The 14,293-nt window shown below is 40.4% G+C and overlaps 1 protein-coding gene across 9 annotated transcripts in view; it reads left to right on the forward strand.

The window, feature by feature from the left end:
- EML4 (EMAP like 4) overlaps nt 1-14,293 on the forward strand; it is a 249,578-nt gene that overhangs the window by 174,281 nt on the left and 61,004 nt on the right. For all 9 annotated transcript variants that reach the window (XM_037895812.2, XM_043543754.1, XM_037895808.2 and 6 more), the window contains one exon: nt 9,461-9,584. In XM_037895812.2, coding sequence (XP_037751740.1) covers nt 9,461-9,584 — 124 coding nt within the window. The remainder of the gene's footprint in view (nt 1-9,460; nt 9,585-14,293) is intronic.

Raw genomic sequence — 14,293 nt, forward strand, 5'->3', positions numbered from 1 at the left:
AATGCCTGGAGACAATACTGTATTTGTATGTTAAATTATGGAAGCATGAACACAAGATTTTCATAAAAGGTTCATTTTTATTACCTTAACATCTGTGGATAGCCAGTATGGTTTTGTCTTTATAAAGTGTACATGATAACAAGTATATTGAAAAAAATCAATTAAACATATGACTTGTTTGGAATAATTATCTAAACAGTTTGTCAGACCAGTTGCAGCCTGTGTCAACACAAAAATATAATTAACTAATACATATCTCTGGTAAAATAAGTGCAGTTCTAGTCTGGCTACTTGGAAATAATTCTCATTGATGGTCCATGCTTTTGACAACTTTAAGCCAAATTCTCTACTGGTGTAAATGGGCAAAATTCCAGTGAGGTAAGTGGAGCTGCATCCATTTACACAAGCAGAGAATTTGGACCACTATTTTTATATTCATTTTGGCACTGTAGTTTTGCTTCTTGCTTTATTACAATGAAACTAAGTTGAGTCACTTTGTATTATTGAGAGGGCAAAACTTGTATGCATGGGTTAATTTCCTTTGGACCCAGTAACTACTACTCATTACTTATAGGAATAATTGGTGCAATACTGCAAAATTATCATTTTCAGTGACCTGTGCCCTTTGGTCACTTTTTTATGCTATCTTTCAGTTGTGTTCAGAATATTATGAAAATCTTGCTTCACTTGATTCCAATGTTGGGAAGTTCTACTTTTGGGACTAACGGCTGCTTGAAATTCAAGTTAAATGAATTCTTGATGTTTCAGACAGCTGACTGGAGTACATTAAAAGTGGCAAATGCATCATGAAATCATGTTCTTTGAAGTCAGAGGACTTAATAAATTTGGTTTAATGGAATCTACTTTGACTGCCAGTTAGACAACAAGAAAACAAAGTACTATAAATCAACAATAAAAGTTGTTGCTGATTAATAAAGTTAACTGCCTTAAATTAAATACGTCACACAAGCAGTAGAACAGCAGCTTTAACAACTCAAGTGTAACTAGCTCGTGATTCAGATATTCATGTACACTGATTCATCTGTCAGAATAGTCAAAGGATTTTGGTTTAGAATGAATAGAATACTTAAATTCAAGTATTCACCTCATCAAATGACTGAACAATCACCTCATAAAACAGGTGTGTCAAATTTGTTAGTATTATGATCTTTTTGTCATTTACATAGAGTAGGATCTTGAGGTACGGTCACTCTGTTTGAATGATCTATTTGCGTTCCTTAGCTGGTTATTAGATTTCTTTGTACACTGGTAAATGCAAATACAGTAAAAGCTCTATTATCTGGCACTCTGCCAACTGGCAAGCTCTCTAAACTGCCATTTCTGATCTTCATTGAAAATCCAGTTTATAGTCCGGTTGGCGCGTGGACGGCAGTCTCCCTACCTGGCTCCAGATGGCTTCCCAGAAACGGTGACATGTCCCTGCTCTCTTAGGTGGAGGAACAGCCATGAGGGGTTCAGCGTGAGGGAGGAGGTGCGGGGCGCGGGCTCTGGAAGGGTGTTTGGGTGTGGAAGGGGGCTCGGGACATGGTGTTGGGGCACAAGGGGAGGTGTGGGATGCCGTATCCAGGTGGTGGTCACCTCAGGCAGCTCCCCACAAGTGGTGATATTTCCCTGCGGGTGCTGCCCCAGCCAATGGGAACTGCCGAGCCAGCGCTCAGGTTGGGGCAGGGGCAGAGCACAGAGCTGCCTAGCCGTGCCTCCAACTAGGAGCAGCAGGGACATGTCGCCACTTGCAGGGATCCGCCCGAGGTGAGCGCCGCCCGGCTCCGGCACCCTGCACCCCCTCCTGCACCCCAACCCCCTGCCCCGAACTCCCTTCCAGGCCCGCGCCCTGCACCTCCTCCCTCACTCCGAACCCCTCATGGCTGTTCATCCACTTAAGAGAGCCAGCAAGGAGAGCCTTACACCCCCTCCCACACCCAAACTCCCTCCCTCTTAATTAACTGGAATGTTTTACTTATTGGCACACTCCATTTTCCCGACATGTCGGATAACAAAGCTCTTACTGTATTAAATTATGGTAAATGTAAATTTTGTCAGCCTGAATGTGTTATAATTTCTGTTACGGTACTATGGTATTATTTATATAGTATCATAAGTATGTGTGGTGCTTTACAGACAAATACAATGACAAGATCTTTCGGTAGTGAGTTTGCAAGCTAAATTAATGCAGTTATTTAGTATGTTTTAAGATTTCATTGCTCTGTGATTTGTTAGAGGTCATGATGCCACAGAAGCTAGCATAGTGGTTCATCTTGGTTGTTAAGATCATAATTTTTCTTTTGTCTCAGTGACTGAGTTGGTCTTCCTTCAAGTCTAGTTAGGCTTGTCACAATATCTCCAGGTCTTGTAATTACTAGTGTTTTCAGGGCCCCAGTTTTATTCCACAGAATTTCAATCAATCCTAAGAATCCTTTGAATTCAGTAGGAGCTTCCTAAGGCCTATATTCACTAGACTGGTGAGTTGCCAGTTCTCAGACTTAGTTGTTTGGTTCTAGGAGGAAACCTTGACTAACTACACTTTATTTCTAACATTATCCATGCTCATTTCTGTCTTTTTCATAACTGGAAATAGACTTTTTGTTGTTTCCAATCTTTGTTCTCTGACTGTAGTTTTATTATTTATTTTTTGTGTACACATATGTAGTTGAAACCCTGAGAAAGATCTGGACCCTATCCTCAGAGCTTACTATTTAAATTACGCTTTTGGCTCTCGTCCTTGATTGCACATTTCTAGGTCTTCTGCATCTTCTAAAATGCTTTTGTATTAATCATAGAATATCAGTGTTGGAAGAGACCTCGGGAGGTCATCTAGTCCAACCCCCTGCTCAAAGCAGGGCCAATCCCCAATTTTTGCCCCAGATCCCTAAATGGCCCCCTCAAGGATTGAACTCACAACCCTGGGTTTAGCAGGCCAATGCTCAAACCACTGAGCTATCCCTCGCTCCCTCCCTCCCTCTGTCTGTCTGTCTGTCTGAATAATACTGAAATCTACTGCTGCTGTTGCTACTATGAAATTATCTTCCCTCTCCTACCTTTCTTGTTCTCCAAGAAAAGAGTTTCTTTCAATTTGAAGTGAATGGACAACCTTTCATTGACTTCAATAAGAGCAGATCTGGGTCCACTGTTAGTACCCATAATTGTACTATTTGAGTTTGTCACAATTCTGTTATTTTTTACTTGACAATCCTGGGGATCATTAAATAAACCAGTGAATGAGAAAGGAATAAAATTTTAATAAAATAAATTGGACAGCTTCTGCAGTGAGCTGCTTTACACAGCCATGTGGTGTTCCCAACCCCCTCCTTCAAGGCACATTTCCAAATTCCTGTGTTCATAATACTGTCCCTTGTGAGGGAGCGTCTCTAAATTATAATCTTCTACAAACATCTCTACATCTTTTCTCTTAAAGAAAAACAAATTAACTCTTATATATTAACAGCTATCTAATAACACATGCATTACTTTCTCAACCCATGTAGTACATTTCCATAAACCCAATGTGTCAATTACCTAGAAAGGAGAGGTTACCAGCACATCATTCTCGAGTGAGTCTTTACCACTCAGTTTGGTCAAATACTCCTTCTCCGGGCAGTTTAACAAGTCTCTGTGTCTTTCAGGGTGTTAAATCTCCCACTCTGATTTTCTCAATATCAACCTTTCATTAAAGTCTGAGTTGTTCTCCTGTTTCTTGACAGTTTCTCCATTGTGCGTTGATGATAAAGGATCAGTCAGATGGGAAATACCAGTGTCCATATCTACTGTCAGTGTGTTGGAACTTTCGTAAATCCCTTCAATAACATCAAAATGTGTCCCCTTGGTCTGTCTGTCAACTACATAAAACCTTGGATGCAGCTGTTCTTTCATGATACCCTTTTGACCCCAAGTATTAGAGGTGTGATTCCTCAGGCACACTCTCTCACCTGGATTAAGAGATGGGAGATCCCATATGGGCCCTTTTGTCAAAATATTTCTGCTTCCATTTCTGATTTTCTTTCATCTTCCCTATGGTTTCATTTTTATGAGATTTCAGCAGGTTATCAGTAATTGGTAATTTAGATCTAATCCTTCTTCCCGCTAAGCTGGAGAAAAGCCATTCTCCAGAGGCGTACTTTGGTAAACCAGTAATGCTGCATACAAATCACTCCCACTGTCAAAAGTCTTTTCATAAGGTTCTTTGCTGTCTGTATAGACCTTTCCACAAGTCCATTTGATTGGGGGTATTTTAGACTTGATGTTTTGTGATTGAAAATCGCAATCTATGGCAAATTGCCTACAATCTGAACTGGAAAATTGCAGTCCATTATATCTAAGGACTTCATGTGGAATTCTATGTCTGGAGAAGATTCCCTTCATGCTCTCACTGACTTACTACTAGTACTGTGCAGTGTGCAAATGTCTGGAGACCAAGAATAATAATTTGTGACTACTAAATAATCCTTTGATTGCCAGTGAAATAAATCAGTGCCAACCTACTCATAAGGCCTTTGTGGAAATGGGTGAGGTTTCAGTGTCTGCTTGTTGGCATGCTTGTATTTCAAGTAGAAAAGCAGTTTCCTACCACATTAGTAGTGATGTGATTGATCCGCAGCCAATACAACACATCTTGTGCTTGTTCTTTGCACTTCTCAATTCCCCAATGACCCTCATGGATCTTCCATAGCATTTCTTTTTGGAGGCTCATTGGAATTACAACCTTACTGCCCTTGGAAATCACTGCATCTATCACAGTAATTTCATGTCTGCAGTTCCAATAGTCTCTTATACTTGGACAGCAACTACTTATTTCTTTTATTATTAATTCTTTAATTATCACTTCTTTAAGGATTCCCAACGATTCCTCTTTCTCCATTTCCTCTCTTATTTGTTGTAGTTTCCTGTTAGCTATGGGAATTGACTTTACAATCAGATCTACATAGGCTTGCATCTCTGTCTATAAAGTCTTCTCTGGTTTCGTGGGAGCCACTGCTCTGAAAAATGCATCTTCAGTGAACATGAATTTACCATGCGTGTAGGTCACAACCAAATCATACTTTTGCAGCTTTATCATCATTCTTTGAATCCTTACGGTATAGTCATTTAGCGGTTTTCTAAATAACGCTATCAGGCGCTTGTGGTCTGTTTCAATGTCCCCAGTCTGTCCATAAATATACTTATTGAATCTCTCACAGGCAAACAAAATTCCTAAAAGTTCCTTTTCAATCTGTGCATATCTGGTTTCTGCCTCAAGTCAGTGATTTGGCTGCATATGCCACTGGTTGCCAGCAATCCTTATGCTTCTGTAAAATCACTGCACCTAACCCACACTGTGAAGCATGTGCTGAGATTTTAATAGGCCTTTCTGGTGCATAGAGCTTCAATAGTTGTTCTTGTATCAGTTGTTGTTTTAAACCTTCCCATGATTCCTCCTGTTCTGTATCCCAATACCATTCATTTTTATTCTCTAGGAGTTTTCTCAGAGTTGTTGCTTTGGTAGATCGATTAGATATGAGTTTTCCAAGATAGTTAACCATTCCCAGGAACCACTGGACATCTTTCTTTGACTGGGGACATGGCATCATTTCAATGGCTGAAATCTTCTTTGTATCAGGTTTTACAGCTTGGTTGGAAATAATGTCCCCAACAAAAGTCAGTTCTGTAACCCCTAAAGCACATTTCTCTTTATTTAGTTTGAGGTTTGCAGTTCTAGTTGCACCCAGGACTTCCCAAAGTCTACTATCATGCTCCTCTTTTGTTGAGTCACAGATGACGATGTCATTCACTGAGGTGTCAACGTCATTCATTGAGGTGTCAACGTCATTCATATGTTTTTAGATCATATGTATGGTTTTGTGGTACACTTCTGATGCTGAAGCTTTGCTGAAGGGTAGCCATGAGAATCTATCTTCCAAATGGGGTTAAATGTGCATAGCTTTGAACTTTCTTCGGTTGATTTTAGCTGTCAAAACCCTGAGGATGCATTTGTTTTACTGAAATATCAAGTATTTGCAAATAGAACCATAATCTCTTTTCTGCTTGGTAGTTTTAAATGTTCTCTTGTTATAGCCTTGTTGAGGTCTCTAGGATCTAAGCATATGCGTAGCTGGCCTTCACGTCTCTCTATGATGACAAGGGAGCTCATCCATTTTGTTGGCTCCTCAAATTTTTGTATTGCATTGCTTCCATCCTTGCAAGCTCAGCCTTGAGTTTATCACAGAGTGCAAATGGCACCTTTCTACATGGATAGATAACTGGAGGGACCTGCTTGTTTATCCAGATTATATGTTCACCCTGCAAGCAAACCCAACCATTGAAACAGGTCATGATATTCCCAAAAGAGTGCCTCATAGCCAGGTTCAGTATGATCTTGTAGTGAGAGCACCCGTTTTACCAGACTGAGTTTCTCACATGCAGCCAGGCCTAAAATTGGTGTCACCTCCTTTGGCACTACAATGAAAGGGAACCTGTACGTTGTTTTTATGGTTGATGCTAGCAATATACCTCTCTTTCACCCGTATATTTGTTCCAGAATAACCAGTTACTTGTATTTTTGTTGGTTCCAGTCTTGATTTTCTGTTGAGCCTCTGATAATCTTGTTCAGACAGAATATTAACCTGAGCTCCTGTGTCCAGTTTCAGTGGAATAATTATTCCACTCTCTGTCATAGGCAGTATCCGATCTCTCTCATCAGGCCTGATAGATCCAAGTACATCTATGAAAAACTCCTCAAGATTGTCTTTAACTGAATACACTTGACTTTTCTGCATTTGGGATCTACAGCATTTTGCAAAATGATTATTCTTCCCACATTTATGACAGAGTTTCCCAAAGGCAACACATTGTATGGGACCATGTTGTGATCCACATCTTCCACATAACCATCTGTACCCAGTCTTCTCCCTAGCAGTGGTTTTCATAGCAAGTGGTTTCACTCTTTGATTTGACCTATTCCGGCTATATTCTTTAGTACTTAGTACATGGATAACCCCTTCTCGATGAATTCAGCTCTTTGGCTTGTGCTTCTACTGCCCTGCATATTTGGGGAGCCTTTTCTAAAATTAAATCCCCTTTAACAAGCAATCTCTCTCAACACATTGTCTTTAATGCCACAAATGATTCTGTCTCTGACCAGAGACTCTGGCCACTCAGCAAAGTCACAAGCATGGGCAGGACCGGCCGGGGGCTAGCCTCCCCCAACCAACGGTTCGCCCACTGCCTATGGTCACAGATTTTACTGAATTTCCTTAATTCTGTGACACATTGCTCTATGGTGTCATCAGTTTTTTGCATGCATGTGAAAAAATTGTCTCTCTCAAATGTTTCATTCTTTTTTGGCATGCAATGCTTCTCAAATTTAGTCAGTAAAAATATAAATACAGCAAAAATTTAACTTCATGCTTTCACCTTCTTTAAACTTAGTTATAAATATCCAGTGCTTCCTACCAAAAACATGCAAAAAGATAGATGATTTCCCTTTATCATTTTTCTCCTCTGCTGCTATGGCTGTTAAATACAATTGAAATCCCTGTCTGAATTATTTTCCAGTTCTCTACAACACTGCCTGACAATTGCAGACGGGAAGGAGGTTGCAACACATCCATTTTTTGGCTTCCCCTAACCCCCTTCTTAAACTAGTCAAGCTACTATTGTGCTCATGAAATAAAGTACATGCAAACGCTTCTGTGCCTGATGCTTCACCTGTTTCTCTGGTGCCTCCCTTTGTCTCTGCTTTCGGTTGAAAACACAGGAGTTAACTTCACAATCACTGCAGTTTCCTTCTCATTACTTCTGACACCTTGTAATGATCCTGGGGTTAATTAAATAGCAAACCAGTGAATGAGAAAGGAATAAAACTTTAATAAAACAAACTGGACAGCTTCTGAAGTGAGCTGCTACACACAGCCATGTGGTGTTCCCAACCCCAACCTTCAAGGCACATCTCCAAATTCCTTTGTTCATAATACTGTCCCTTTAGAGGGAGCATCTCTAAATTATAATCTTCTACAAACATTTTTACAAGAATATTCTACATTGCAATCTGAGAGGCAGTGACCTTGCCTCTTATGTTTAAGAATGATTTATAAACATTGCTTGGTCACTTAGAAACTCAAGACAAGCCTTTTATTTCTTACCAAGAGATTTTTAAAAATTAATCAAATATATTAATTTCGAATTGGTAAGATTAATCAGTTCAGATGTTATTATGCCACTTCTCAGTGCCATAGTGCTAATCCATCAACACTGAATAGCTAATCCATCAACACTCTTCCCCTATTTGTCAGCAAGCTGGTTCAACTGACTGCTGCAATCTCTGAGTTATCATATTAACTATTAGGATTTTCAAATATCATACTCAGAAACATCTGGGAGTTCTGCTGTTGGTGGAAGTTAAACTCTGTGGGGGTGGGTGGGGTTTTTTGTTTATATCTAATCAAATTTGTATATTTAAGACTGAAATATTACACTACATTTTTTAGTTTATGATCATGATATTCACCATTGACATTAATTACTGTTAAAGGGGAAAGATACTGAAAATAGGCCATAAATTGAACCATAATAAATAAATCATTTAGGTTAGGGCCTGTTTCTCAATTGTACTAGGGCCCCTGACACTGCTCTTAACACAGCCAGAGTGGTGTACAGTGCTCATAGTGTAACTCAGAATCAGATCCTTGATATATTTTAAACTTCATCAGAAATTGTAATTGGCACATTGTGTGGAAAGGACTCCACTGGGACCATGGCTTTATCTAGTGGTCACAGCAAGGGTACCTTGAAGCAGGATTACAGTCTGTTACTGACTCGCTGTGCCATCTTGGGCAAACCATTTAACGTCTCTGTACATCACTTCCTACACATGAAAAATGGTCCTCAAAGAGGAGCTGTGAGGCTTAATTCATTGTGTGGTAAAAGCATTCTGAGATCCGTTCATGAATACATGCTATGGAAGTGCACATTATTTGTCGCTGAGATATTTTCAATAGAGTGATAGTACTGTTAGGAACAGTTTTCTATTCGTTTCTACTGAATGTTCAGATTACTTGAGTGATTTTAATGATATCCACTTGACACACTTTTTTAAAAAAAATCTATTTTAAGATAGTGACGTTTGGTAAATATTGTTTGTGATAATTCAACTTCAGATTTTGTGATAACTTTGAAATTTGGTATCATGAGGTATTTGTATGTATAAAATGTTACATGCATAGTTTATCCAAAGAGTTACCACAAAGGTATTTATGGTAGCAGTAACTGTGCATGCATATTGTGTAAGTATAATTTTTCAATACACAAATTTTACAGATCTTGTCCTTTATCAAACCCACATTTTGTAAGATAATAATCATAATACTGTAAATATATTCTTTGAGTCTCTCTTAGCTTAATATTGAGGAATTCATTAGAATTGAACACAGAAAGTAAAATCATTGCAATTAATATTTTTTTGTTTCAACAGAGGGAGAGTATATTAAGATGTTCATGCGGGGTCGACCAATCACAATGTTCATTCCTTCTGATGTAGAAAATTATGATGACATTAGGACAGAACTGCCTCCTGAGAAGTTAAAACTGGAGTGGATGTATCCTTAAATATTTGCTTTTCCTCTTTTGTGATTTTTCTTTAAAAATCTAATCTCGTGTTTTTTCTTATAATTATGGAATTTGCTTAAATCAGAAAAATTAATTTTCCTTGACAAAACAGTTTTTTTTTAAGTTTACTGGCACTAAAGAGCCATAAAGATAGACTTCATAAATTTCCATGCACTGAGCAGTCACACCATATACTCCTGTATTTATTTTTCTATTGGAACTAATTACATCTTTATTTTAACTAGGAAAAAAAGGAAAACTTCTCAAAATTGTTTCATTAGAATATTATTTCCAAAAAGCAAGATTTTGATTTCAGACACATTCATGTACACTCTTTGTAATGGTCCATTGTGAGACTTTTTCTCTTGGTTTTTAGGAGGTTTTGATGAGGTGAAAGGTGCTGAATAAACCCCCTAAATCTTCTGCTATTTATCCACAAAGCAGGTAGAGAATGAGCCACAGAGTGAAAATTTCCCCACATTTGCACCACCAATGCACTTGAACCCTCAAATGAAGGGACTCGTCTCTAGGGGCTGGTCTGCATTATGAAATGGTATTGTGTTTGTATTTGATTGTGAAGAATGAAGTTAGGTGACATGATGCTGATCACAATTTTACATCAGTGTAGACTAGGACAGTTTATTTGCAGCATCATGGGGTTAGTCTGTTGTGGGAAATGATGCTGAACGTGATTTGTCCTGATCTGCACTGACTCACCCGTAAAAGATGTGGTCAGCATTGTGTAAGCTAATTTGATTCTTCTCCATTGTATTCACATTGGGCAGACAAACTTCTAGGGCATACTTCAGTCCAATAATTGGTTGTTCTGCTGACAATGCCCAAACTACCAATAGTGCTAGTGGCACTGATGATGTGAACGACAGTCAGATTGTCTGCTAGGGATCAAAATGAAAGGACCCTGTGTCCTAGTACTACTGCCTATAGACATTCTGTCATTAGATGTGTAATCTTAGCAAAGTAAATTAAAACTACTCATTCTTTCCTTTTGTCCTGCTGAGTAATAGATAGCGTAAAGGCTGAGAATATCAGTGCTTCGGAAAGGAGAAGCTGTGGAACCTACATCCACTGTAGCCGTGAGGTTATGAAGAGGGAGCAATCAAGTCCAGAGAGAGAGAGAAAGACACCATAGGGCAAGCAACCGAAGGAAGGGGCACCAGACTGGTTGAGAGCTAATCCCCAGATGAACCACAAAGAGGCACCCCAGCGGATGAGTAGAGAAACTTGTACCAGTGCCTCTAAGAGGCAAAGCTTCCAGACTTGCAACCACCAATTCTGTGTATAACAAAAAAGAAAACCATTAGCAAGGGGAGAGAGAACAGCATTAATGTTGGGAAAACACAGCAACAATGACTCAAAAGTATGCAAACAATAAGTAAACCCAAACACACACACACACACAGAGTATTTGGGGGCAGTGTTCTTTGCATCAGTTTCCGACCTTGCTCAGAGAAAGTCCAGTGGACAAATATCTCTTTAACCCACCACTCCCCTTTCCCTCCACTGTTTTATCTGCCAAAATTTGTAGCTTTCCACTGATAGCTTCTGCTGTAAAACACCTGTTTACATCATCAGGGTTCAATGCCCAGTCTGCTAGGTCCCTAACGTTGTTCTCGGTCAGTGGTTTCCAAACTTTAACAACCTGTGAACCCCTTTCACTAAAATGTCAAGCCTCGTGAACCCCCTCCTAAAAATGAATATTTCCAGGGATTTTCTCCTTTAGCTGAGTATCAATTATAAAAGCAGTGATCTTGGAAATATAAAATTTGTTTTATGGCATGCTTATTACACACTATTTATTATTTATCATTACAGTATTTTATTACATTATGAAAACAGCAACACTCTTCCAAGATCTCACTTTCGTAGCTTGTATCACTTTGAATAATCCTGTTATAAGACAAGGATTCTATGTTTCATCAAGGAGTATCAGATGTGAAACAGCATGAAAGTATTTAAGAAGCCAACTCAGAGTTCCTCCTACACAAGCATTCAAGTCTTGAGCAGTCCAGGCAAACAACGCAGGTTACAACAAAGCTTAAACTTGTTCTTCATAATAATTTTAAAAACAATACTAGCTGCCTATTTAATTTTAAAAACAGCAAAAAATATCCACCTCCCTTTCTATTTCTTATAAGGAGTCTTGATGTTTAAATCTCCTTACTGTGATAGATACGCTTGCTTTGATCTGCTTCGAAGTTCCAAGGGAGAGCTCTGTCTGCCATTAGGGAATTTTTTCCCGAGAACCCCCCGTAACATTTTGCGAATCCACAGGGATTCACGAACCCCAGTTTGGGAACCACTGGTCTAGGTTGAACATTCAAAGGTGTCAATCCAAATAAACCTTTATCATTATGCTCCTTTACTACACTTGGCAACAAAGATCTACTCTTCCCCAAGAAACTGCATTTAGAACAGAACTCTTCATACTGTGGTAAAGAGATAATGTTATGATTGGTCTGTCACCATCAATTCTGGAAGTTCGATGCTAGTCACTTCCCTATTGTTAGGATTTTCACTAATGCCATCAACAGACAAAATTTCCCTTATCTGTTAATTTCCTTTCCCCATCTCTAGCTGTCTGGTTGGACAAAATACTATTGCTGGGAATGTTTGATATACTGTGGCAAAGTAAATTTAATGGGTAAAGACATTTGTCTTTTAGTTTTCATAATTTAGCAACCTCATCTAAACAGTATGTAAACAGTATGCCTGTCCACTAGGAAGAGAGCTCAGGCTGCCAGTTGAAGACATCACCTCTCTCCTCCTAAGGTACAGCCACAGTTGTTATCCAGCCTAGCAGCCCTCTGGTTTTATTTTTTAAGGAGGGACTGATGGTAGGGCATTCTCTGAGCAGGATCTTTGACTCTGAATTTCACTTCCTGCCTGCCTAGTTGAGCAGAGCCCATTTTTGGAGGCTTTCAGGGCAACATTGCAAGAGTCTCTTAAGGTACATCTACACTGCAATTATAGGCGCTGATTTCGTGGGTGCTCCGGGGCTGGAGCACCCGTGGGGGTGTTCTGCACCCACCAGCAGCTCCCCGCCCTGCCCCCCAGCTCACCTCCGCCTCCTCCCCTGAGTGCACTGCGTCCCGCTTCTTGCCCCTCCCTCCCAGCGCTTGCCACCGCGAAACAGCTGTTTCACACGGCAAGCGCTGGGAGGGAGGGCGGAAGGGGGAACGCAGTGCGCTCGGAATAGGCGGGGCTGGCACGGAGATTTGGGGAAGGGTCCAATGGGGCAGGGAGGGAGCAAAGTTGGGGCGGGGACTTTGGGGAAGGGGTTGGAATAGGGGCAGGGAATGGGCGGGGAAGGGGTGGAGTCGGGGCAGGGCCAGGGCAGGGGGGGCGCAAGCACCCACCGGCGCCAGGGAAAGTTGGCGCCTATGACTGCAATAAAAAAAATAGCAGTACCAAGTTTCAGAGACCGAGTCAATTCACTCAGGCGCAAGTGGCTTTGGCTGTGGGGCTAAAAATTGCAGTGTAGATATACAGGTTCAGGCTGGAGCCCAGTCTCTGAGGCTACATCTACACTACAGCCGGGATCGACACTCTGAGATCGATCCATCAGTGGTCGATTTAGCAGGTCTAGTGAAGACCCACCAAATCGACAGCAGATCGCTCCCTAGTCGACCCCGTACTCTACCCCTGACGAGAAGATAAGGTAAGTAGACAGGAGAGTTTCTGCCGTTGACCCCTTGCGGCGTAGACCCCATGGTAACTCAACCTAAGGTACGTCGATTCCAGCAGCGTTACTCATGTAGCTGGAGTTGCGTAGCATAGGTAGACCTACCATGGTAGTGTAGATGTAGCCTGAGACTCACCCCTGGGTTTCCCAAGCCCGAACATCTACACTGCAATTTTTAGCCTCACAGTCCAAGCACTGACAGCCCAAGTCAGCTCACCTGGGCTAGCTATGGCTGTGCCATGGGTCTTTTATTGCAGTGTATTCTCCATACTTTCCTGTGGGATACCAGGTGCTGAGGTGGGAAGTTGTCATTGACAGCAGGGTGATAGTGGGGAAGGTATTTTAGTAAATCTGTTTTTAAGGTTTTATAGATGTTATTTTATATTCTGGTAAAGTTAGTGTTTGTAATTGTATGTAATGAGCCTAAGGATTGAAACAGGAGCAGATAGGTACATTAAATAAACATAACCTCCTTACACAGGATACCAAGCAGCTATATGGTAACTAGGTTTAAGTACTGCTGAACTAGATTGGATTTGAAATCGGTAAAGGCTCTGTATCCCTTGATCAGCACAGGTCCCTCCCCCCTCCACCATATCTCCCACACCCCTCAACTTAATATGGATTGGGTAAATGTACCTATCTAGCCCTATCTTGTTCTTTGGTCTTATTTTTTAACGACCTTTTTATATTTAAATTTCCATTTCCCAAATGGTGGAGCTGCTTTGCAGTATCTTGCCTTTTTCTGAGGAGCATTTGGAATTTTCACACACTTGTTTTAAGAGGCCCAGTGGAACTGATACACTTGTACTCTGGAATGCAAAAGTACAAAGTCTGCTGTCTGACGCAATTCTGTTGCTGTGAAACACGTTAAGGCGGTACAGTGAGTGCTCTTATTACCTAATGAAATTTCACATTTACACTTTATAAACTGACACTGTTTCATGCTTCATACTTCTGCATATTTTTATGTATGCTTTCTTTTTCTGTTAATGG

Source organism: Chelonia mydas, chromosome 3 (assembly GCF_015237465.2).
Source record: "Chelonia mydas isolate rCheMyd1 chromosome 3, rCheMyd1.pri.v2, whole genome shotgun sequence".
Classification (NCBI taxonomy): Eukaryota; Metazoa; Chordata; order Testudines; family Cheloniidae; genus Chelonia; species Chelonia mydas.